The 24,150-nt window shown below is 38.5% G+C and overlaps 1 protein-coding gene across 1 annotated transcript in view; it reads left to right on the forward strand.

Annotated features, from left to right (window-relative positions):
* Positions 1–23,847, forward strand: part of ATRNL1 (attractin like 1) — an 836,623-nt gene extending 812,776 nt beyond the window's left edge. Inside the window, exon 29 of the mRNA XM_046027294.1 lies at positions 21,686–23,847. Coding sequence (XP_045883250.1) covers positions 21,686–21,810 — 125 coding nt within the window. The 3' untranslated portion in view covers positions 21,811–23,847. The remainder of the gene's footprint in view (positions 1–21,685) is intronic.
* The last annotated feature ends 303 nt before the right edge of the window (positions 23,848–24,150 follow it).

Consider the following 24,150-nt stretch of genomic DNA (forward strand, 5'->3'; position numbering starts at 1 on the left):
GGGGGTGAGGCAGGTTTGCTCAGCTGACGAGGCTCCTGCAGCCTCATTGCCCAGGGGTGCCCGTCCACACGTGCTGCATGAGGGCCTGAGCCGTCCCGGAATCCAGCCCTCCATGCTCACTGTCATTTTGGCACTAAGATTTGGTTGAAATGAAAAAAGTCTGTGGATATACATAAGCAGTTTAGCGTGGCCTGTCTTTGGGAAAATATTTTTATTCTAATCCTTATTTTTTAGAGAAACACCAGAATTTGTCAACTGGGATTTGTATGTTTTACTAAGGAAACCAGAATCAGAAGTAGTTTTTCTGTAATCATTTGGCTAAAATTTGATTTAATGAAAGGGGTGCCTGGGGGGTGCCGTTGGTTGAGCAGCAACTCTTGATTTGGGCTCAGGTCATGATCTCAGGGTCATGGGCACTAGCCCCATGTCTGGCTCCTTGCTCAGCAGGGAATCTGCTTAAGCTTCTCTCTTCCTCTCCCTCTGCCCCTCCCCCAAGTGTACATGGATGTGTGTGCACCCTCTCTCTCTCTAAAATAATAAATATAAACATATAATGTATTTTTATCCCCAGGAGTACAGGTCTGTGAATCAAGGTGAACCATAAGAGACTATGGACTCTCAAAAAGAACCTGAGGGTTTTGAAGGGTCAGGGGTGGGGGAACAGGTGGTGGGTAATGGGGAGGGCACGTTTTGCATGGAGCACTGGGTGTTGTGCAAAAACAATGAATACTGTTACGCTGAAAAAATAAATTAATTAAAAAAATAAATGAATAAACTTGAAGGGAAAATTCTAAAAAATAAATAAATAAATAAATAAAATAATAAATAAATCTTTAAAATTTAATGTTAAAATTTTCTGAAGATAAATAGCCAATCAAAATTAAGTGTACTTTAACATAAAATAACATGATCCCTTTATATACATAAATAATCTAGATAATTTTCTTTTTTTAAAGATTTATTTATTTTAAAGAGAGAGAGCAGTGTTGGGGGGCAGGGGCAGAGGGAGAGGGAGAAGGAGAGAGAATCTCAAGCAGACCCCCTGCTGAGCAAGGAGCCAAACATGGGGCTAGTGCCCATGACCCTGAGATCATGACCTGAGCCAAAATCAAGTGTTGGACACTTAACCAACTGAGCCAACCTGGCACTCTGATAATATTCTTTCTTAGTAGTAAGGATTATCTCTGGCAAAAAAAAAAAAATTCTCTTTTCCAGGCTGGTATATGTGGTATTATAAGAACAGATTTTAAAATTTTTTTTTAAGATTTTTTAAAAAATGTTTTTTATTTATTTGACAGAGAGAAATCACAACTAGGCAGAGAGGCAGGCAGAGAGAGAGGAGGAAGCAGGCTCCCTGCGGAGCGGAGAGCCCGATGCGGGGCTCGATCCCAGGACGCTGGGATCATGACCTGAGCTGAAGGCAGAGGCTTAACCCACTGAGCCACCCAGGCGCCCCAGATTTTAAAATTTTTAAATTAATAAGAAAATAAGTAAGGCAATATCTTTCATATAAAGAATAACATATAGAAAAAACAAATTGTAAGTTAAAAGAAAAAAATTAGATTTACTTCTATAGAGACAAAGACCTGAAAGAGCAAAACTAACTTAGTATTTTTAGCATAAGGAAAATACAGCTCGTGTAATAAGTGGGCTCATGGGTTATTTTCTTGCTCTCCTTAAGATATTCATGTTCTTTACCCCACGGTAAAGGGAGAATAAGAATCATTTCCATAATTTAGTGTAATGTTTGAATTACAAAGAACTATTCAATTTTTTGTTAAGATCATTCTGTAGACACTTAGTCTTTTTTGATCAGAGTCTTTACTTAAGGATTAAAATCCTTCTAGTGATGATGAAGTGGTCCCATGATTTAAATTGCGACCCAGCAATGTCTCATACATACATATGCCCACATAGATTATGTGTATGTAGTAGATCAAAAATTAGAATTGCATTAATTCACTGGTGATTGATAAAGTTTGAACATTTGCTAAGAATATTGTGATCGCTGTTGCCTCCAGCAACTTCTTTTGTATTTTCTTAATAATACAAAAAAATTAAATTAAAAAGAAAACCAATTGGGGCACCTGTGTGGCTCAGTCAGTTGAGCATCGGGCTCTTGATTTTAGCTCAGGTCATGATCTCAGGGTCCTGGGATCCAGCAGCAGCCCCACATCAGGCTCCACTCTGCAGGGAGTCTGCTTCTCTCCCTCTCCCCTCCCTCTGTCCCTTCCACTGCTCATGCATGAGGGCTCTCTTTCTCTCTTTTTCTAAATAAATAAAGAAATAGATAGATAAATAAATAAATAAGTTTTAAAGAAATAATAATGAAAAATAAAGCAATAGGAGAAAACATGAGAACACCTTATTATGGTCTAAGTAAGGAAGACTCTTCCAAGTAGCACAAAAATATACGAGTCATAAAGATCATCTGTAACTTGAACTACATATGAAAGCAAGTTTGATGCTAAGAGAAAAATAAAGTAAAAAGACAAATAGCAAAATTAGAGAAATATTTGCAACACAGTATACTACTGTTGAATGTTCCTTTATCCAAACCTTTTTACAGTGATACAAATTTGTAAATGTATTTGACAGTATTTCATTGACTTGTCAAAAACATCAATGCACAATGGAGGTGTCAGGAACAATCTGAGTGCTATTTTCAGGCTATTGCTTAAAAATCTAAATTCTGCGCTAAGTGTTTCACATTATGATTCAGCATCATCTCTGAGCTCAAACCATAGTCTCAAACTGCAGGGACCAGAATCAGCAGGGTTCAGGTGGAACTGGAGTTATTTAAATGCCAAATTAGTACTTGAATAATTCTAACTTTTCTGTGTTTTCCAATGGAGAAAATGAAATAATCCCCCTTCACTACTCCACCCCAGCCCCCTGACAGTTTTGGATACTGACCTGTTCTTTCCCTATATGTTAAACCGGGAAATTTCTAAGATTCCTTCCAGCTCTAAAATTCTCTGGTTCTCTGAATACCCCCATTATTATCATGACATCTCATTTTGCTGAAAGAAGGTTAAATCGGTAGTCTCTTATCTTACATCTATCTTTGTGAGAAAGAGTAAAGAAAACTGAATTCAGTTTCTTCATGATTAATGCATTTGTCAAATTCTTTCCAAGTAGCAAATTAATTTATTGTGTTTTTTCATGAATGCAAATTAAAGCTGTTCAAACTATTGTAAAACTTAGCAGTCCTTTTTCATAAATTAAACCTAACTGATTTAATGTTAATGAAAGGAACTATATTCAAATACAAATTTTAATAACCTGGGTGGAAAGAAAACCTTAGATCATAAGCCTTTCCTTACATAAAATTCATGTAACTTGAACAGAAAGTCATTAAAAAGTAATTTTCTATATTGAAGCCTGTATTAATTACCTTGTATGAAACTCTGAAAAGTTCCTTAATAAATGTCTGGTCCTATGTGTCCCTGAGAAGGAGAATTGTCTATTGATTAGTTAATTATCCCAAACCAAGGTCCCCAAATTCAGTTTCTGATGCTCACTGTCTTACCTTTTTCCTTGTTTGAAATTCTCATCAAACCAAAACTAAAACAGTATTGTTTTGTTGTTGTTTTTTTTTTAAATAAGGGAGTACTTTGCTTAGTCTGTTCATATGGATAATAAAAAGGGTACCAATATAAATGTAATAGGATATTTTGCAATTTGTTGGTTCTTAGGACTTAATCTAATACTCCATAAGTGTGCATGCATGTGTGTGTGTGTGTGTGTGTGTGTAAAGCATCCTTATTGGAAGGATCAGATTTTAAGAATGATTTTAGAAATCTGTCCTGTAAACTTGATTCTTTCATACTTGTAACAATGCCTAAATTTGCTTCAACAGGATTATAAGAAGCAAAGCATTACCAAACTCACTGAATCCTTGTGTTCTTCAACATAACCATACTGAGAACCCCATTTTGTCAAATCCTTCCCTGAAGAACAAGAGAGAATCAAAATCAGTATTTTCCTTTGAGTTTGAGTTGTAACTGCGTTGTGCTCGATTTTCACTCCATTCAACAAGGAGAAATTTCAATTTCTGTTCTAATAAACTATAGGGGCTAATTTAGGCTCACATTTTTAAAAAGGAAAATTTTGTTTATGCTAAGTGTGATCACATATATTTCCTACTGGGATTTAGGAATTTTTTGTATAATAAAAGTCTCTATTTTTTAATATTAAACTTTTCAACATTTACTGAATTCAAAAGGCAGTGCCCAATTAGATTTAATGTTCACTAATTCTGGGGTTAATCATTTAAATTGAGGAAGAGAAATCTAAAACATAAATCTTTGACACATTTGATATGATTTTTGTGTTACACCAAAGTCATAAGAATCAATAAAATAATGAGATTAAAGCTGAAATATGTCCAAACTCTTTTTGGCTCATCATCTAGGAGCCAGAGAAGTAGTAAGTTTGAAGGAGTCTGTGCTTGACTACGTCCTTTCATCCTGCTTGCAATAGTTGTTCCTGTTGGGTTCACTTTAGGACAAAATGAGCTCATGGAGAAGCACTGTAGGCTTCCTGTGATGAACACATGAAATATTTTCACCCACTTTTTCAGTATATCTTGGCTACCTTACCATCTTCCAAAATGTCAGCTGTGATTAGACTACATTATGGGATAATTAATATGAACTTTTATCTCAAAGCTAATTTTGAGTTAATACTAGAACAAAACACATGTCAATATGTTAAAGATGGAGAGTGGAACAGACTGCTTTGGCATATAAAAATATATGTTTTTCTCTTTTCAAATGTCAGTCTAATATAAACGTTTGAGAAAGGTTAAGTAATCTGTGAAAAAGCATCTTTGTGATGTTTGCGGTGTAGTTCCCAAGTCCTCTCACAGAATATGGTACAGATCCTTTCGTATTAAAGTACTGGTCATGTTAAGAAGTTAAGCAAGTGGGGGTGCCTGGGTGGCTCAGTGGGTTAAAGCCTCTGCCTTCAGCTCAGGTCATGATCTCAGGGTCCTGGGATCAAGCCCTGCATGGGGCTCTCTGCTCAGCAGGGAGCCTACTTCCTCCTCTCTCTCTCTCTCTCTGCCTGCCTGTCTGCCTACTTGTGATCTCTGTCTGTCAAATAAATAAATAAAATATTAAAAAAAAAAAAAGAAGTTAAGCAAGTGTCTCCTCCTGGACCTGGCTTCAGGGCACGTGGCTGTGGATGATTAACTATATCCAATGTACACTCGAATACCAGCGCTCCGTATTTTAAAATGATCTTCAGGAGCCATCCTACGCCTTGTTTCCTTCTTCAGAACCAGCCTTTTTCCACATCAGCTACAGTGAGTCAATAATTTATTTCATCTCACAGTAGTTCTAGAGGTATAGATTTCTGATCCTAAGATGCCTGTGCATGTTTAATTGCGCTTCTAAATATAGCTCATGTTCAGGATTACAGTGTATCAACTCTGCATGTTGGATCACAGAGTTCAAGACATGGTCTAGACATGCCATCGAGGCCACCGTAACTGTAAACCAATCTGAATGGCTCAGCCCAACAGCCAGGCTATTACGCCACCCACAATTTAATTCCTGCTTTGAATTAAAATTAAATTTTGGGTATAAGTGGTTTAGCTCCTGATTCAGCTGGGTCGGTTCTGGCCATACGAATAGTTTCTGTACAAAGACAGCCATATTTTGTCTCAGGCAGCTCACCCAATATTTTCTTACAGATAACTCTGTTTATAATCCCCTGCAAAGAAGGCTCTGTGGTATGCAGCTAGGCGTAGTGCTTGATGGACTTTGGACATCAAGTCCCTGAGCCTTAGGATCTACTACTTTGTACACTCACTTTCCATCCTTTGCAGATCATCCTAGTTTTCTACAAATAATGGGTAGTTCTTTGGCATTGTAGCTTATTGACTCAAGGTCAGTACTTTCTGCTCTACCTTCTCATTTCTCGATTAGTACTTGACCAAAGAAATAAAAACAGCTCATTGGCCATTTTCACCTCTGGAAAGTGAAACAGGAATGAAATGTAATTCATAAAAACCTGCAGCTATTCATAGGGCATGTGCATTTCTTCTGATTATTGCAATCCTTGTTTGTCCAAATGTGTTTAAAACGTAGTCTTTCACACACAAAAAAAAATAATAAAAATTGTAAAAGCAAGGGAGACTAAGTGTACTTAATTATAAATAAGTCACTTATAGTTGCTTTTCAGTATCTCCTTTACATCGTTCAAGGACAAGTCTTAAGTATCTTTGTAAATAAAATTTTTAATCTACATTCTCCAGCTCTAATAAGTGAGGGTTTTGAAGAATTAAAAAAAAAAAGTAAGGATTTGGAGTAAGGAATATAAAACAAAATCTGATGCTATGTATATACTTTTGTGTGTGTGTCTGATGATATGTATATACTTTTGTGTGTGTGTGTGTGTGTGCGTGAACCTTTTTAAAATTTTTATTATTGCAGTGTAGTTGGCATACAATATTATATTAGTTTCAGGTGTACAACATAGTGATCTGACAATTCTGTATATTACTCAGTGCTCGCCACAATAGGTATGGTTACCCTCTGTCATGATACATTGTTACAGTGTTATATACCATATTTTCTATGCTATCTTTTTCATATTTATTTTATAACTGGAAGATCGTACCTCTTAATCCCCTTCATCTATTTTACCCCTCCCTCCACTTCTCTTCCCGTCTAGTGACCACCAATTTATTCTCCATCTTTATGAGTCCGTTTCTGGTATTTGTTTGTTTGTTTTGTTTTTTAGGTTCCATGTGTAAGTGAAATCATATGGTATTTGTCTTTCTATGAGTTATTTCAACTTTATGTATCACCACCGTGTGGTCACAGTTGGCAAGATCTCATTCTTTTTTATGGCCGAGTAATATTCCTTTATATTCCAATAGTCCAATATATCATTTCATATCATCTTTATCCATTCATTTATCAATGGATACTTAGGTTGTTTCCATATCTTAGGTATTATAAATGACACTGCAATAAACAGAGGGGTGCTTTTATCTTTTGGGGTTAGTGTTTTCTTTTCCGATCATATGGTATTTCTATTTTTAATTTTTTGAGGTATCTTCATACTGTTTTCCGTAATAGCTGCACCAATTTACATTCCTACCAACAGTGCACAAGAGTTCCCTTTGCTCCATATCCTTGCCAACATTTGTTGTTTCTTGTCTTTTTGATGCTAGCATTCTGACTGGTATGAGATGATATTTCATTGTGGCTTTTGGCTTGCATTTCCCTGATGATGAGTGATGTCGAGTGTCTTCTCATATGTCTGTTGGCTTTCTGTATGTCTTCTTTGGAAAAATGTCTATTCCTATCCTTTGCCCATTTTTTAATCAGATTATGTTTTTGTTGTTGGTTTTGGTGTTGAATTGTGTAGGTTCTTTATGTATTTTGGATATTAGCCCTGTATCAGATATATCATTTGCAAATGTCTCCCGTTCAGTGGGTTACCTTTTTGTTTTGTTGACGGTTTCCTTTGTTGTGCAAAACCTTTTCATTTTGGTGTAGTCCCAATGGTGGATTTCTGTTTTTGTTCCCCTTGCCAGAGGAGACATAGCCACAGATATCTTACTAAGACCAGTGTCCAAGAGATTACTGCCTATGTTTTCTTTTAGGAGTTTTATGGCTTCCAGTCTCAATGTTTAGATCTTTAATCCACTTTGAGTTTATTTCTGTGTGCTTGCTTCGGCAGCACATATACTAAAATTGGAGTTTATTTCTGTGTGTGGTATAAGTGGTCCACTTTCATTTTTTTGCATGTAGCTGTCGAGTTTTCCCAACACCATTTATTAAAGAGACTGCATCTTCCCATTGTATATTCTCCTGCCCGTTGTCATAGATTAATTGACCATATACGCATGGGTTTATTTCTGGGCTCTCTATCCTGTTGCATTGATCTGTGCGTCTTGAAACATAAATATTTTTTAAAACCAGATAGTACCATACTTCTGCTATACTTCTATAGTTTCTTAGATTTAATTCCTCTAAAATGCAACTTTCTTTTATTAAAACAAAACAAAACCAAAAAAAAAAAAAACAAAACACTTTTCCTCTAATTATGAGAACTCATCAACCATCGGGCTGAAAGTCAGCAGCAGCTGGATGGTGAACTGGCCCCTTGCCCAGACCTCAGAGTAAGACTAATTTGAAAACCCTTTACAGAATGCAGCTCAGAGCCTGCTGCTCAGAAGATCCTGTTCTAATCAACCATTGATCATAAGAGATTTCCTTTATTGACCTGAAAGCAAGTTTTTTCATCTCCCTGCCAGCTAAGGCACTTACTGAAAGTAGGTAGATAAAATCCAAAGTGAATACACCTAATGAAGAAGGCAAAGTCTTCTATCTCTCCCACAAATGACATTCTGATTCTCTCTCCAGTGGGCCCTCTATAATGACATGTACGAATACCAATTTCTGTCTCTATCCATCTCTTAACCCATTTCATTGCCACCCTGTGAAGAAGCTATGATTAGCAAGATATCCCTTCTACAAATACATTTGGATATTTAGGAAACTATAATCAGAGACTGTAGAACAATATATGGGACTTCTTTTTGTGTCTACAGATACCTTGGAATGAATGCAGGACCATCTTTATCCCTCTGGATATAACATCAGAAAGTTCCAGATCATTCTGAAATGTGCTCCCTCTATGATTTACCTGCCTGTAGAGTTTGAAAGGTTCCCACTAGTGCTGACTCTTTGTAACACTTCTCAATTTACAGTAGCTCAGGGGACACTTTGATTGTTTCCAAAGGCAAAGTGGGGCAAAATGACACTTTTTTCACTCAGAAGGGTCAGCCTTTATGGGACATGCTCAGTCAGATTCTCAAAATTGCTTCAGAGAATGAAGGTTTCTTTTATACTATTTTCTGTTAGATTAAAGGAGGTCATTTAAACAAACTACTTCTCCGAAGTCCCTGTTTTGAATTACTGGAGAGAATGTATACTATCTGGGGCCTTGGATCACTTAGCAAACATCAGAGGCATGGTTTGGAGTCTTTTTTGGGAAATACACTGTCCAACTACACTGCCTTTTCCTTCAGCAAAGGAGATTTATCAAGGATCAATTTGGTTACAGACACATCTGTTTTTGTTAAAATGCCTTTGGCCATTAAGTTATCTGTAATAACTTTCGGTAAGGTCTAAGCAATTTATAATAATATTAATGGAAAAATCATGATCCTGTATAGCATTTTTCCCTTCCGTTTTATCTAAATGGCTAGCAGTGAGGATTTGAATAATTTTATCTTGCTTTTTTTTCCCTCCCATTTTTGCTATGATCTGAGAGTTTTAAATGGAAGGCACAAATTGGCAGCAATGAATTTAGGGGAGCAGAAACATCACCTTGGACAATACTAAACTTTATTTTTTTTAAGTTGATGGCTTGTCTTTTAGTAGTCAGTGTGGTCCATAGGCACTATGTGGTATTTAAGCTTGAGCCTGCCTACTGTACTCTCATATATTCTTACATAAATGCTGTGGAAAGCAGTGACTCACAGCACACCAACGCTGTTTAACCTTGACTGAAAATCATAATCTAGTTCCTAATAAACAGATATCAGAGCTCAAAAAATTATTTGTGTTTTTTGTGTTGGCTCTAACTTGGCACAGATCTCCAGAGAGAGATCAGAACTTGAAAGGTGAACTGATTTTTCCTTTTGGGAAGTGGTTCATTCAGGAACTGAAAGAAGCTTACGATGGGCCTTCCCGAGTTGATTTAAAATTCTCAGTCTCTCCAAAGACATTTAGGGAGAGCTGAATTGCTAATGCTTCGCTGCCAAGCAAGTGTGGCAGCTGTTTCAATTTTTCATCAATATTGTACACACAGCCACAGATATTAAAACCTGTTTATAGACCATGTTGACCAAGATACTGGGCCAGATGCTCACTGGTGTAGCTCTCACTGTCTGGACATAAGCATGTTCAGGCCTTCAGGGGAGCACAATGGGACCATGCAGGAGACTCTCCCTGGGATCTCCTTTTGGACAAGAGATTGTTTATAGGTACACTGCTGCTCTGGTGGACCCTCCCTGCCCTGCATCATCCCCACGCTCCGCTCACTGTCTTCTTTGCAGCTAAGCACCGGGAGAGAGAAAAGAAGGAGGCCGGCCTCTATTTCCCAATACCTTCAAGATAAAATAACACTAAGACCTCTAATCAGAATTCACTTCTTTATGATGATATTGCATTTACTCCTCATTCAAGTGGTAGTTGTTGACTACCTATTTTAGACTAAGCATTGGGATATAAAGGTGAATAAAAACATAACTCTTACATTTTAAGTGCTCCCAGTCTGGGGGTAGGCAGAGTTAGAAATGCAAAATTCTATTATAACATGAAGAGTTAAAAAATCAATTTTAAAAAGTAATCTATTCAGTTGTTCAGAGATTGCTAGACATAATGTTAATCCCAGCCTGGTCTTTGACACCATGCATCCTCCTTATCTCTCTGATATGAAACTTAGAACCAGGTCTTGGTTGGTGTTCTTGGCGTCACGGAAACCACGTCTACCGGGAAGTACCTACCATACCTACTGTTACTGGTGTGGTTCTCACTCTGGTAGAAGTCTGTCCAGGCCTTCACGGGGCCATAGACAGCAGGAACAAAGGCTCATCTCCAGCAAGGAAGTCCTCGGACGCAGCCAGTCCCCAGACTCTGCAGTTATGCTCATGGCAGCCCGCTCTGCCGCCCTTGAGAGCCTGTACAAGAGAGGAGGCCTGTGGCGGAGTCTGGGTCCTTGCTGCAGGCCTGCTGAAGAAAGGCAGCTGCAGCCATAAATCTAGAGAGCCAGAGTGACCTTAGGAACCACCGACTCCAACTTCCTTCCAAGAGAAACCTCTCCAGGGACATTCTGAATTTCAGGTCAAGAAAAGCTTGGAAGCCACACACTCAGCTTATAGTTGTCATGGAATTTTGTGGCTATTTGTTACAAACAGAAACGGGACCCACAGGTTAGAACTAGCCCCTGACTAGTCTTCTTAGAGTCTTGGACAGTCTCAGTTCTGCCTTCCTCCTGCCTCTCTGAGTGGTCTGTCTTCCCATAGGCTCCCCTCCACCACTGCCAGTCCTCTCCTCTCGGGCTCACCTCCTTCTTCCTCTCTTCTTCCTACCAAGGGCAGTCTCCTCCACCTGGTGGCAGAGACTGCTGGCTTCCCACCCAAGATCTGCCCCTCCCTCCTTTAGCGGAGAGTTGTTTCTGCAGAGGAGGACTTGCTAATGGCATTGAGGCAGTACCATGAACTTCTCTACCTTCTCGTCTCCCACCTGCCACCTAGATGTCAATGCTCCAGGCACTCGTGGAAGCCCCAGCTGAAGATGGCGGAATCCCCGTCAGCTTGGGTCCCTGAGTTACTGCACAGGGCAGGGGCTGCACTCACTCCCTCGTCCTTCCCCCACACATGTCCTGACACCAATCAGGATACTCATCTGGGACTTTTACAAAGTGAGAAATGAACTAACATGTTGAGCCACTGAGACGTCAGGCTTTAACTATTACAACACCTGCATTACTTACCTATACTTACTAAGCCTTCAGATTCCATCCATGCAGAACACCCTGGTTATCTCTGGGCTAGACTTTATTCCTGAGCTTCCCACTGGCATATCTAGCCAGACACCGCCCCCCCCCCGCCAAGATGTCCCACAGATAGCTGAACTCAGTACATCCAGAACAGAACAAATGATCCGCCATCTACCGTGGTGATTCTGTCCCTCCTTCACATACCAGTGAATAACATTTGTATGCACTTGGCTCTTCAAGCCAGCAAGCTGGGAGTTGTTCTAGATCACTCCCTATTTTTCATCTCCCGTATTAATCTCTCCTAAAACATCTGTGCTGTTCATCATTTTTCCCTCTCTTTATTGCCGTTTTCTTATCTGGTTATAGTTATCTTAGCCTTACCCCCAACTCCCATCCGTCTCAGCTACCACTCGGAGTGTCTCTTTGAAATCAACATATGGTGATGCCTTTCCACTCCTTAAAATCATCCCATGGCTCTTTCCAGCTTGCAGATGGAACATCTATTTCCACGTTTGGCACCTGGGGCTGTCTCCTGGACTCCTTTCTGCTTCCCTCTCTCCCTTCTCTCTCACTCTTCCCCTGTTCGCACCTGTGCTCCACCCAGAGCAAATGTCCAAAAGTTCCAAATGCCCTTGCCCTTCGTGCTGGCGAAGTGTTAGTTCCCTGTAGCCCGAATACACCCCAGTGCTCAGGCCTGGCCTTTTCTCCCGAGTAGTCCTTTCTCATCTTTCACACCTCAGCTCAGAAACCACCTCGCCTGGGAATCTTTGACCTCCACACCCACCCCAGAGGTCTCCCCTCTACATTTTTTTCCCTCATGCTTTGGGCCTACTTCATAGAATTTATCTCTGTGTGATTATTAGCAAATCTAGGAGTGCTTGTATTGTTGCCCTAGCTTCACGCTATTTGATAATGACTCTTTGACAACAGCCCACCCCAACCATGCTATAGCTACATAGCTGCCCTCAACACGGGTTTTTCAGTTGAAGCTACACTGTCGTCTGCTCCTATTTGCATAAATGGATAAAATGATACACATCCAGTGCTGAGGGCAATGACTGCATTAGTAAGCATTCAGTCAATGTTAACAGAGTAGGGATTTAAAAAATATAAAAAAAAAAAAAATAATAAAAATAAAAATAAAAAATATATATATTATTGCTATTATTTTTATTACCATCAACATTAATTAATGCCTTTGACCTTCACTGATTTTACACCTCTACCAGTTTTTGAATTTTGGGTTCCACCCCCTGCCATTTGGCTCAATATCATGTGTTACTCATTTGTACTTAGTAGCAATTTCCTTCTAATGGTATGAAGTGAGCAGAGTTCAAGTCAAAGGATCTGGAGGCCTGAGTTCAGGTGCCACCCCCAGCGCCAGCTGCGTGGCCCTGAGCTAAGCATTTCATCACTCTGTGCCTCATTTGGCCATCAGTGAAGAGGGGATACAATGAGCTTCCTGACCCACTTCAGCCAAGTAGACTCGAGAAACAACCTAGATTATCAATGGGAAAGCATTTTTTTTAAACTCTAGAAAGTGGATAAAGGTTAATTATTAGATTTCCAATAATACAGTAATATTAATATAAACAATGCTTTCTCTGTTGCATGTTGCCTTTCCTCTATTTTGCCATTACCGCTTTCAATTATTTTCATATTCTATAATGAGGAGCAACACACATAAGTCTTCTGTATCTCTATGAGCAAGTTCTCAATTTGGTTATCCAAGGCATCAAAATAATTCTGGTTTGAGGACTGACCACAGTACCACCTCACTGACAATGTTGCTCTAAATTGATGCCATCCACAAGTCTTTGAGTCCCTCTTTCTATTTAACTTCCTTATTTGGCATTCCACACAGTAGGCACACTACTGTTGGGTGAATGAATGAATGCTATTAAAGGATAGAAGCAAAGTCTTGAGTGCTCTATGTTTTGTCAACTGCTCGCTACTTGACTTCAGACTTCTCACTTAGTGATGATGGTGATGGTGGTGGTGATGGTGATGATGATGATGGTGATGGTGATGGTGATGGTGGTGATGGTAATGATGGTGATGATGATGGTGATGGTGATGATGGTGATGGTGATGATGGTGGTGGTGATGGTGATGATGGTGATGGTGGTGATGATGTTGGTGATGGTGATGGTGGTGATGGTGATGATGATGATGGTGATGATGTTGGTGATGGTGATGGTGATGATGGTGATGGTGATGATGGTGATGGTGATGATGTTGGTGATGGTGATGGTGGTGATGGTGATGGTGATGATGATGATAGTGATGGTGATGGTGATGGTGGTGATGGTGATGATAGTGACGGTGATGATGACATTTTTGAGCTCTTAGGTACCAGGTACTTTTCCTAAGCACTTCACATTTAATCTTCACAATAACTTTGTCGAAAGAAAACAAAAGCTTGATCCATTATAATGTAAGTTCCATGGGATATCGGATCTTTTATGTCTTGTCTGTCTTATCCATTGCTAAATTCTTAGGGACTCAGTGCAGTGCCTGGCATATATAGTAGACACTCAAGAAATAATAGTTACGTGAAGTGATTTGCTCTTCAAACACTTTCTTGATATTTGAGGACTTCGGAGTTTTCTGGACATTCATAATTTGACTGATTTCTTACTGGTAGTCGTAGTAACTGATTATTTAATTATTAAAATTATTAATTACCTTTGTATAGGACTTTATAAATATTTTCACACATAATCTCATTTAATTTAAAGCAACCAATAAAATTTTACTACTAGAAATGTTGAAATACAATGTCTCTACCTAATGGAAAATAAAATATTACCATTATTACAGTATTACCATGGTTTGATTTTTCCAATGAATGATCGGAAAGCACTTTAATTAATTTAAAGATGATTAGGGCTTAAAATAAAGAATTATAATTTATCAGATTCCTTTAAATAAGGAAGAAAATACCAGGAAATATTTGCCCAGGTGGCTTAGGATGAGGAAATTCTGAATTGGAAATTTACTTAACAATGTGGAAGGGTAGCTACAAGGCTGATTCTTCTAATGTCCGTGACTCTTAAAAAAAAAATCACTAAATATTTTAAATGAATTCGTAACATTTTTTACTATCTAATTGAAATTAGAACTGTTAATATCCAAAAGAAACTTTACTTGTTAGGAAAGCATGAGGATTTGCATTAAACCATGACTTGGGATAGGATTGACCATGATTTACTCAGCACATTCCAACCAATCAGAGAACAGTCCATATACAATTTAGGGAGAACTTAGCAATGTTACAGAAGGTGGCATCTGTGGTGCTGGGGTAGGATTATATTTCATAAAACTTGCACGGTGTGTCTTTAAATGAAATTTTAAAATATTATGGGGTGTTAAAGGCCAAACAAAATTGTATAAGCAGAATACATTTACAATTTGTATTGAAACACTGACATCTATAGTTGTCATTGGTTTTTGGTAGGTGAAGGGAAACATTTCTTTAAACTCTCAGACAAATATGACTAGTCCATTTGTCATTCCAGTGTTTTCAGTACTTGAAGCATTTCCATTTCGGTTCAACAATGTAACCTTTGGAGTTCTGCCTAATAATGACTTCAGTTGCACTGGCCTTCCAACAGATAAATTAAAATGGAAATGCATATTTTCTAATTATGCATCCAGCCCTAGTTGCATATTGGCAAGGATGGTCACACTGAATGTTAAATTAAGTCTGCACAATAGCTAAAGTCGAGGTAACATCAAAGTTTCCCAAAGTCATTTTCTTAATCATGTGAAGGATAGCCAGGACTCTGATCAGTAGTATGTAGCTGTATACAATCAGAGGGAAAACATTTAAACATCCCAGCATGGTATTTCCATTTAAATCTGATTACAGTGAAATAAAACTGTAGCCATTAAAGGTTTAGAAGAACTACAAATACAAGCCGTAAAAGAAGACAGATAGTAAATGAGGTAGTAAAACATTTCAGCAGGGCAAACAGTTTACAGCACCCATTCAAGTCGTCCTAAAGCAGACTGTGTAATTCACTGCAGACCCTGCACCATTCCCTGAGCTCCACTTAAACCTGCAATTAACCTTTCACGCCTAATGAAGCTGTTTTCCTGGAAAATTAAAATATATAGTGGTGCCTGCTTTTACACAGACTTGGGAGGAGAGCATTTCAAAATGAATGACTTTTCGGAGGCTTTGTTCAAATGTAAAATGGAAGTGCTATGTTTGTATATAAAGAGGATGTTCTTTCCAAGGCAATTTCACTCGATGTGCAGTATTTTATTACTGTACTTATTAATTGTTCTGCGTAATTGTAAAAAAACACACATCAGTAATTTTATGATTACATTGTTACAGCCGGAGCCTACTAATACCATTTCACTTCCATTAGGAAAAACTAGAGTTTTACTAAAGATAACTCAATCCCTGATGTTTCTCCTTGGTGGTTTTCATTGCAAATTTAGCGGTTTAAAAAGATATATTTATTTACCATGTAAATATGTAGCTGTTAGTCGTTTCTATTGTTTTTGTTTTGTTTTGTTTTTTAAGGGCATGTCTGCACGTGTTTATTGAGAAACAAAGTTCTTAATTTTAGGAAGAAAGGGTTGGAGGGTTTTTTCCCCTAAGAATCTGGGTAAAGGTCTAATTTTGGTATATCTTCTACTTACTTCCTAAATTTTACCCATGGTAGCTCTTGGCATCCACACCAGTAACTACTAAATAGTGCCCCTATTCTGAAGGAAATCTGCATGGTCCCAAAGGAGTCTGTTTCCTTCCCAGCTCACCCAGCCCCAAGTGATGGAGAATAGCCACCAGTGACATGCCACCTTTGTAAGGGCTAGTTTGCTACATCAGGACGCCTCGGCAGGTGGAGTAGGAAACAGAAGATGGTACCTTCTTTCTTATGAGGTTTATAATTCATATTTAAATAACCTAAATGTCATCGTGTCTGGTATTTAAAAACTAGAAGTGCAAAAAGGTAAAGCTTATAATAAATATTTAAACCCCAGCATTTTTATTGAATCTCCCGGCATATTTTGATGTAAATTCTGCAGCCTGCAGCGTCTGTGCATCATCTTGACACGGTAAATGAAATTCCTTTGGACCACCAGTCTAAAATAATGAATTGTTCCCCCGGTTAATTGTATTGCTTTGATAACAAGGAACTATGCTAGGCCCAGAGAACACAATAAGTGGATTTCATCAGATGATTTGTGTGACGTTTTGAAAAATGATCTTCTGGAGTGACCTGATTTTAATGGAACTCAAACCCGGGGCAGCATGCACCGCCGCATGGCGTCCTGTTGGCCAGAAGCGCTTCCACTACGGGCACCGAGAGTGGGGGTTCGGCACCTGGAAACCTCTTCCCTGGCACAGATTTCCAAGGGAACTCTAAACAAGGAGAAAGGGTTTGCCTCAAAGAGCAATATGGACGAATTATTTTTAAGTTGTTTTTATTTATTGATGCATTAAAAAAAACAACCTAGGACAGATCTCAAGCTACCTTTATCTCTTCATCACCCTTATGAAAATAAACCAAGACCAAAGAAATAACAAGCAAGGCTATTTATTCAGAACTTGCTCCAGCAAGGGAATCACCCAACAGTCAGTGCTTGCATTTCAGCAGATGCTTAAAAATAGGCAAATGTATGGGATATAGTGGAAAAAAAGAGAAGACTTCAAGCATGCCCTGATTGGAAGCTATTGGCATAGGAAAGCTAGAAGCAGGTTAACTAGACATGGGGCATCCTAGATAATTGGTTAGGGGTCCTTATTTGCCTTTCCTGGGTTGGCCCTAAGTTGGAAGCTTGGACAAAAATTAGGGAAGTTGTCAGTTATTAACAAAGTTCGGTAGGTGAGACCCGTTTTTACCGGGTAATCACATGACCTCCTGGATTGTTACTAGAGATAGCAGGCTGACTTCCCCAAACCTGCCACTGCAGGCTGGCTTCTTAGTCTGGTTATTGTAGATGGGCGTTGGTTTCTTGAGCAGGTCGCTGCATTTGTGGGCCCGAGTCATGTTATTGCCTGTTTATATAGTCAGTCTCCCACCAGCATACACATGTTTCATGCAAGGAGAAGGCAGAAATATTGGTTTTCTTAAAGAACTACTGACAACTTTTCTTTTTACCAACTAAGATTCCCTACAATAGAGTATACTGAAGGGCAAGGAGAGAAACTAGTTTGATTTCTCCATCTCTCTCTCTTTTTTAAAGGGACTTCCAAATACTAGATATTTTGGGAAGACTGGGACCTGTTTTCTCATGTTTACTCCTCTATTCAGGGCTTCTTGAAGGTTGAATGAGCACCTAGCAATTTCTGGGTTGTTGTGTTAGAGTTCTCCATAGAGTACAATATAAAGAAATGCAAAAATGGTAATAAAAACTTACGCCCAATAATTTGATTCATACATGCCTGCAGTTGTTATGATCATTATGCTGTTCTTAATTAAATTATAAGATTATTAAAAAAAAAAAAGTAACTCATGAGATGCTACAGCTGTGTAGTCCTGTAAAGGACCCAAGTTTAAATCTAAACGAAAACATGGTTTGGCCCTTCCGGAGGATGAGAGCCGGTCATGCATCCCCTGGAGCCTACTCTGAGGTTACATGTGGGGGACACTAAACATCACTGCAGGAATTCAAGGTTCCTACCTGCATGTGCCATTTATGCAAAATCTGTAAATGTAGTTGATAGTTCTATATCCATAGGAAAGAACAAATATTTGCCAAATTAAAAATGAGCATGATTTGCGATTTTATTTGTAAATCAAGGACTGAAATATGGTTTGTGATTTATTATTTTCAATGGAATGTGTTTCCAAACTTAAAAATCATTAGCAAACCCAGGATATGAGAGACACCACTTTAATTTGGCTTCGGACTTCCAATAGCCTGGATTACAACAGTACAGTGGCAGTTTCAGATTAGCAAGGAATTTCCTGTTTGGGCAACTCAAACTGCTTCTCTCCTGACATTATATCTTCTGTGAAGAAAACAACATTTGCAGCCACATGTAAATGGAAGAGTATTGTGTTTCAGAGCTCGTTTGGACTGGGTCATGCAGTAGTTTAATGAATAACATGATTTCATATTTAGAAGCTGTGATCATTGCAATTACTGTAAGTGGTCTCTGTCTACATTAGAAGAGACATATATTCTTTGTCATATTTGGCTGCTCTGGAAAAGATGGTGCCAGGAATGAAGTAACAGAAGGTTGTGAATTATGACAGAAGGATGCCAAGAGATCTGTGGAAACTTAAGGTCTGCCTGTACTGAATTTTTTGTTAGCACAACCCTGGCCTGTGAGTCTTTTTAAAACAACAGCAACAACAACAACAAAACATGTGCTTCAGCTGCCTCCCTTGAAGAAATAACAAAGTAATTATTTCCTACAGCAGAAATATCTGTGTGGGACACTTCAGAAGTTCCTGTGTATTCTTCAGAGGTCAAGAAAGCAATATTTATTTAAACTTTGAACCTTTAAACTTGCGTTATCTCTAAGCAATTCAGAATGTTTATTTAATGTCCTGAAAGAGCAGGGTATATAACAGCAGCCCTTAAAAGGCAAATATCTAAGATTATCAGCCTAGGCAGTGATTACTGTAACTTTTTAATCCTTTCCCTCCCTAGCTTTGTTAATTTCTTCTCCACAAATACCTTTTCTTCTATTTTCACATGTACATAAAAACTCCTTTTTCCTTTGAAAAATGTGTGTCCTCAGATGATCCTCTGTATTCGCATTTATCCCATCTGACCTGTTGCTTTCCCCGTGTACCAACTCACCTCTTTGCAGTGCCAAACGGCTTGAACATGGTGGCTTTATGTGTTCTCACATTTCCTCTCTCCCCATTCCCTGCTTAACTTTCAGACTTCCCTCCTCAGTTAGGTATGGACATGACTCAAACATCGTCCAGATCATCTTCGAGGAAATCTAATGTCCTCGCATCCAGCCTCCGTGCTGGCCCATCTAGGACTCTCCGCAGACCCCCTGAACGTGGCGTCCCTTGACTTCTACAGTAGTGCACTAGACTGGTTGACCCTCGTCTTACACTATCTGTTTCCCTCTATCGGCATTTCTTTCTATCCACAGACCTCTGGAGTTCTGTTCTTGCCAGATCCTATTTGAGGCTTACCTAGAGAAAACTGACCCACATGGAGTCAATTATGGAGTAAAATAATTCAGTGGCATCTTTCATAGCCTCAGATCCAAAGTGAGACCTTCTTCTAAGAGCAGCACATTGAGGAGATGTCTGTAGGGCTCAAGGCTTGGTTCAGGTCAACCCAGGGTCAAGTCTTCAAGACCTGGGAGATGGGAAAATGAACCAAAAGTCCTTTAGTCACCTCCTTAAACCAAGCAGGCTGGTCTCTTGGTTTAGTATGGTGACTTGGCACATTTTGTTTTTCTCAAGAATTATATGAAACTAACTTAACAGAAACTAAAATGGTCCATGTATAGCTATGATAAACCAGAGTATCTGGCTGAACCATTGCTTATACAAATTTAGGAAAGTCTTTACTATCCACGAACATCGTACCAAATGCCCTTGTCAATTAATAGACAAAATGACATAACAAAACAATATTCTTTAAATTACCTATGATAACTAGAGATCCACTTTTGTGCTGATAGTCTGCTGATAATACTCGGGATTTGTTCTTATTTTTAAGAAATATCAAGCTGTCTTTCTTCCGTGTCTACTTGTCCATAACACAACTCTGTGCCTGGGTGTTTTCTTACTTCTTAAAAGCACTTGAAAAAAAAGAGAATGAAAAAGCAGGCCACAGATTTGGAGAAAATATTTGCAAAACACATATCTAATAAAGGACTAGTATCTAAAATGTTAATTAAGTCTTAAAACTCAACAATAAGAAAACAAACCGTTCAATAAAAAAGGGTGAAAGATCTGAACAGACACCTCACCAAAAAAAGTGTGCATCTGACAAATAAGCAAATGAAAAAGATGCTTAACATCTTATGTTATTATGGAATTGCAAATTAAAACGACCATGAGATATAGTTACGTACCTATCAGAATGCTAAAATCCCACACACCACCACCACCAAATGCTGACAGAGATGCTGTCAAATGCCGGTGGGAATGCAAAATAGTACAGCTCCTGTGCAAGATAGGTAGTTTCTTTCAAACCTAAAAGCCAGGCTCACCACATGATCTGATGGTCATGCTCCTAGGTATTTGTGAACTGGAAATTTACATCTACATTAAAACTTGCACATAGGTATTTACACTTGCCTTATATATAATTCCCCCAAATTGGATGCAGTTAAAATATCCTTCAGTAAAGGGGACGGACAAACAAACTGGGGTACATCCATACGATGGAATATTATCCCAAAAAGAAATGAACCATTGAACCAAAAAAGATATGATGGACCCTAAAGGTATATTGTTAAGTGAAGTAAGGCCGTCTGAAAAGGCTATGCACAATGATTCCAACCATATGATGTTCTGGAAAAGGCAAAACTACAGAGACTTTTAAAAAAAGATCAGTGATTATCAAAGGCTCATGGGACGGGGAGGGATAAACTGGGAAAGCCCAGGGGATTTTTAAGGCAGTGAGACTACTGTGTGATACTCTAATGTTGAATATATGACATTATGCATTTGTCCAAACCCTTAGAATGTACAATACAAAGAGTGAACCCAAAGAGTAAACTGTGGACTTTGGTTGATAATCATGTATCAGTATTGGCTCAGTTTTTCTTTAAACCTAAAACTGCTCAAAGTTTCTAGAAAAAAAATACTAGTACAATGGCTTTTTATTCTATACGCATAAAAATAATAGGAGCACTGAAAATTCTGTATACAGCTAAAACAGACTTGTGTTCAGACATGGGAACTAAGGTGTGGGATCCTGTCCACAGCTGGTGGTGATGTCTTTGTCACACACACTGAATTTGACCATCTGAAGTCAGAGTCAATTAGCTGTCAGATCCTTGTTCTTCTTTCTCTGTCCCGTTCGTATGTCTCAGTTGAGAAACATTTTAAGTAAAGGGCAAGCTACATGATAACTTCCAATAAACAGTGAAATGTTTGATGACTAAATATAAAACAATAAAAAACAGGGTGCTGAAATACCACTGTCACTCTCCCGGAAATGTCTAACTAAATATTTGAATGGTTTTCTCCTCTTCTTACAGGCCTTGCAATTGCCAGTGCCCTAATAGATATTTCACAACAGAAGCCTTCAGATAGTAAAGACAAGACTTCGGGAGTCCGAAATCGAAAACACCACCTCTCAACACGTCAAGGAACTTGTGTCTGAGAAACAGAAGCTGCTCCTGGATATTCCAAAATGTTTCGATTTTGTAAAATGACTTCCATTAAGGCTGGTCTGTGGCCTCAGTTTTTATGGAGGCGAATCTCCGTATGGTCCCAGGGCTCACGTACAGTTCCCTCCAAATGGGCAATGACCCGAGTGGCCAGAGAATGTTCGTGACTTTTATGAAAGTAACAGTATTGATGGTCACGGACGATAAAGTCAGTTTTTACGACTCTCTTAGGCTTATCGTAGATAACATTAAATTACGCTGGAAAAAGATGTATATTGTTTCTTAATGCAGATGAAAATATGTAATTCATATAAACCAAACTGTTTATATCCCAAGACTTTAAAGAAAGACATTTTATAATGCCTGGATGATGAGAATTGTACAGTTTTTGCCTCATAAGCAAAGTTAAATCACTTGTATATGAACAGGAAATGAGCAAATTGCAATGGCTTTAAATGCTGTTTTATCTCACTGTAAATGTAAAAGCAAGATTTTGGTTTAGTAGGATGTAGGTAGTATATTTAAATATTCCACGTGACCATATCGTGTCTACACTCGGTTTGAGAATGTGACTATTCTCCACCTAACGGGAACGCAGACCACAATTGATCACATTTGGATGGATGGCATGTGCAACTTCACAGGAGGTTTATTAGAATTCTGAGTGAAAAGGACATTCCTGTCATCCTCGCCAACTGCCTAACTCATTATCAGAGCTGATAGAGCATGGAAAAACCTGTCCAGCAATCAATGTTTCCCCTCCTTCCAAAACCCCTCCGAGAGCAAACCTGGAGAGAGCTGAAATGGTTATTTCAGTGTGTGCAAAGCTTCAGCTCTGCTGTGGTAATTTTCTTAATTGGTTAGGAACCACTGGATCAGACCTAAATGATCCATCTGCATTTTCATAAGAACGGATCATCTTCTGTGGCCCTTCCTCTCCTAGCTGCTCGATTTTTATCTACCCTTTACAAATATCATGAAAAGTATTTTAGAGGTGACACCTCCCAAGTTTTAACGTGATCCAGGTCCCTTCCTGCCAGCCAGCCATTTAGAATACAAGTAGATGTCTACAGTATCCTTATTTCTAACCTGGACACGTTGATGCCACGAGAGGAAGTTTCCAATTTAGAAAATAAGTTCATCACTGCCCACATTGAGCATATTCTTAACGATTCACACATCCAAATCATGGCGGACAGAAAAAAGGATTTCAAAGTGCTTTCACATTGGGACATAGAATCCTTGGTGTCCTCGTTTTGACAACAGTTCACTAGAACTCAGTAGCATTAACAGATCTCGTTTGAAACGTTTTCTCCACCTCAGGGGGACAACAGGATATGTGTAGAAAGCAGTGACAGAGATATCCAAAGCTGCCTCATACAACACAGCTTCGTTCACTACGAAAGTCATTTCAATATAATTGATGTTTAGTACTATCTATGTACTTTTCACGTTCTTTGGATTTCTGGAAGGTAAACCACTTAACTGTTTACAGCTGATGGATGCATAGTCCCTTGCATGCTGTGATCGTGCAGTAGCAGAATATGACCCTATTGTGATACTCAATGTTTATTTCATGATGCCATTTATACATAGCTTCATTCGATGAGGACTGAATGTAATACAGAAGAGGAATGACCATACAATAGGTAGTTGCATCGTATATAAGATTGCTAGGTTGCATCAAGCCATGAGTATCATTGTTTTGATAATTAGGCACTTGCTGATTATAGTATATATTCTTCGTGTTGGCATGATAATTTTGCTATTTTCTATGCATTAAAAATAAGACTAATTCTTAGAATAATTTCATCTATAGCCTGTGGGTTTTTTGGGAGAGGGGGCGGGAGTGGAGCTGGTTGTTTTTGCCTCCCTGTGATGTTTTCTCTCTCTCAAAAAAAAAAAAAAAAAAGTGAGCAAAGTTTGTAAATGTCTCCTAATAACAATCAAGTAATTTTATTAGCTTCTTTTTGGACCCTTTAAATGTTGATTTTTCTCCTGGAGAAATAAATTGACAAAACTGGTGACTACAAAAATATAATCATTTAAAAATAAGATGATTGCCCGATTTGTTTTAATTCTCGAATGATTATCACGAGAGAGGCTTATATAACAAAAACACAAAAGCATAGAGAGTTGTAGGTAAAATCTATTTCAGCCGTCCTTTTGGAGAGGCCAAGCAAACAGTATTACTATGAAAAAATTGCCAAGCTTCATCCATCTTGAATCCCACTAGGTTCCTAACACTTGAAAATTTGAATTTTAGAGAATTACAAGACATCATGCAATGTGAAGTTAAAGTCATACTGTATCTTTCCGGGCCAAATATTGCT

This window comes from Meles meles, chromosome 13 (assembly GCF_922984935.1).
Source record: "Meles meles chromosome 13, mMelMel3.1 paternal haplotype, whole genome shotgun sequence".
In the NCBI taxonomy this organism is placed as follows: domain Eukaryota; kingdom Metazoa; phylum Chordata; class Mammalia; order Carnivora; family Mustelidae; genus Meles; species Meles meles.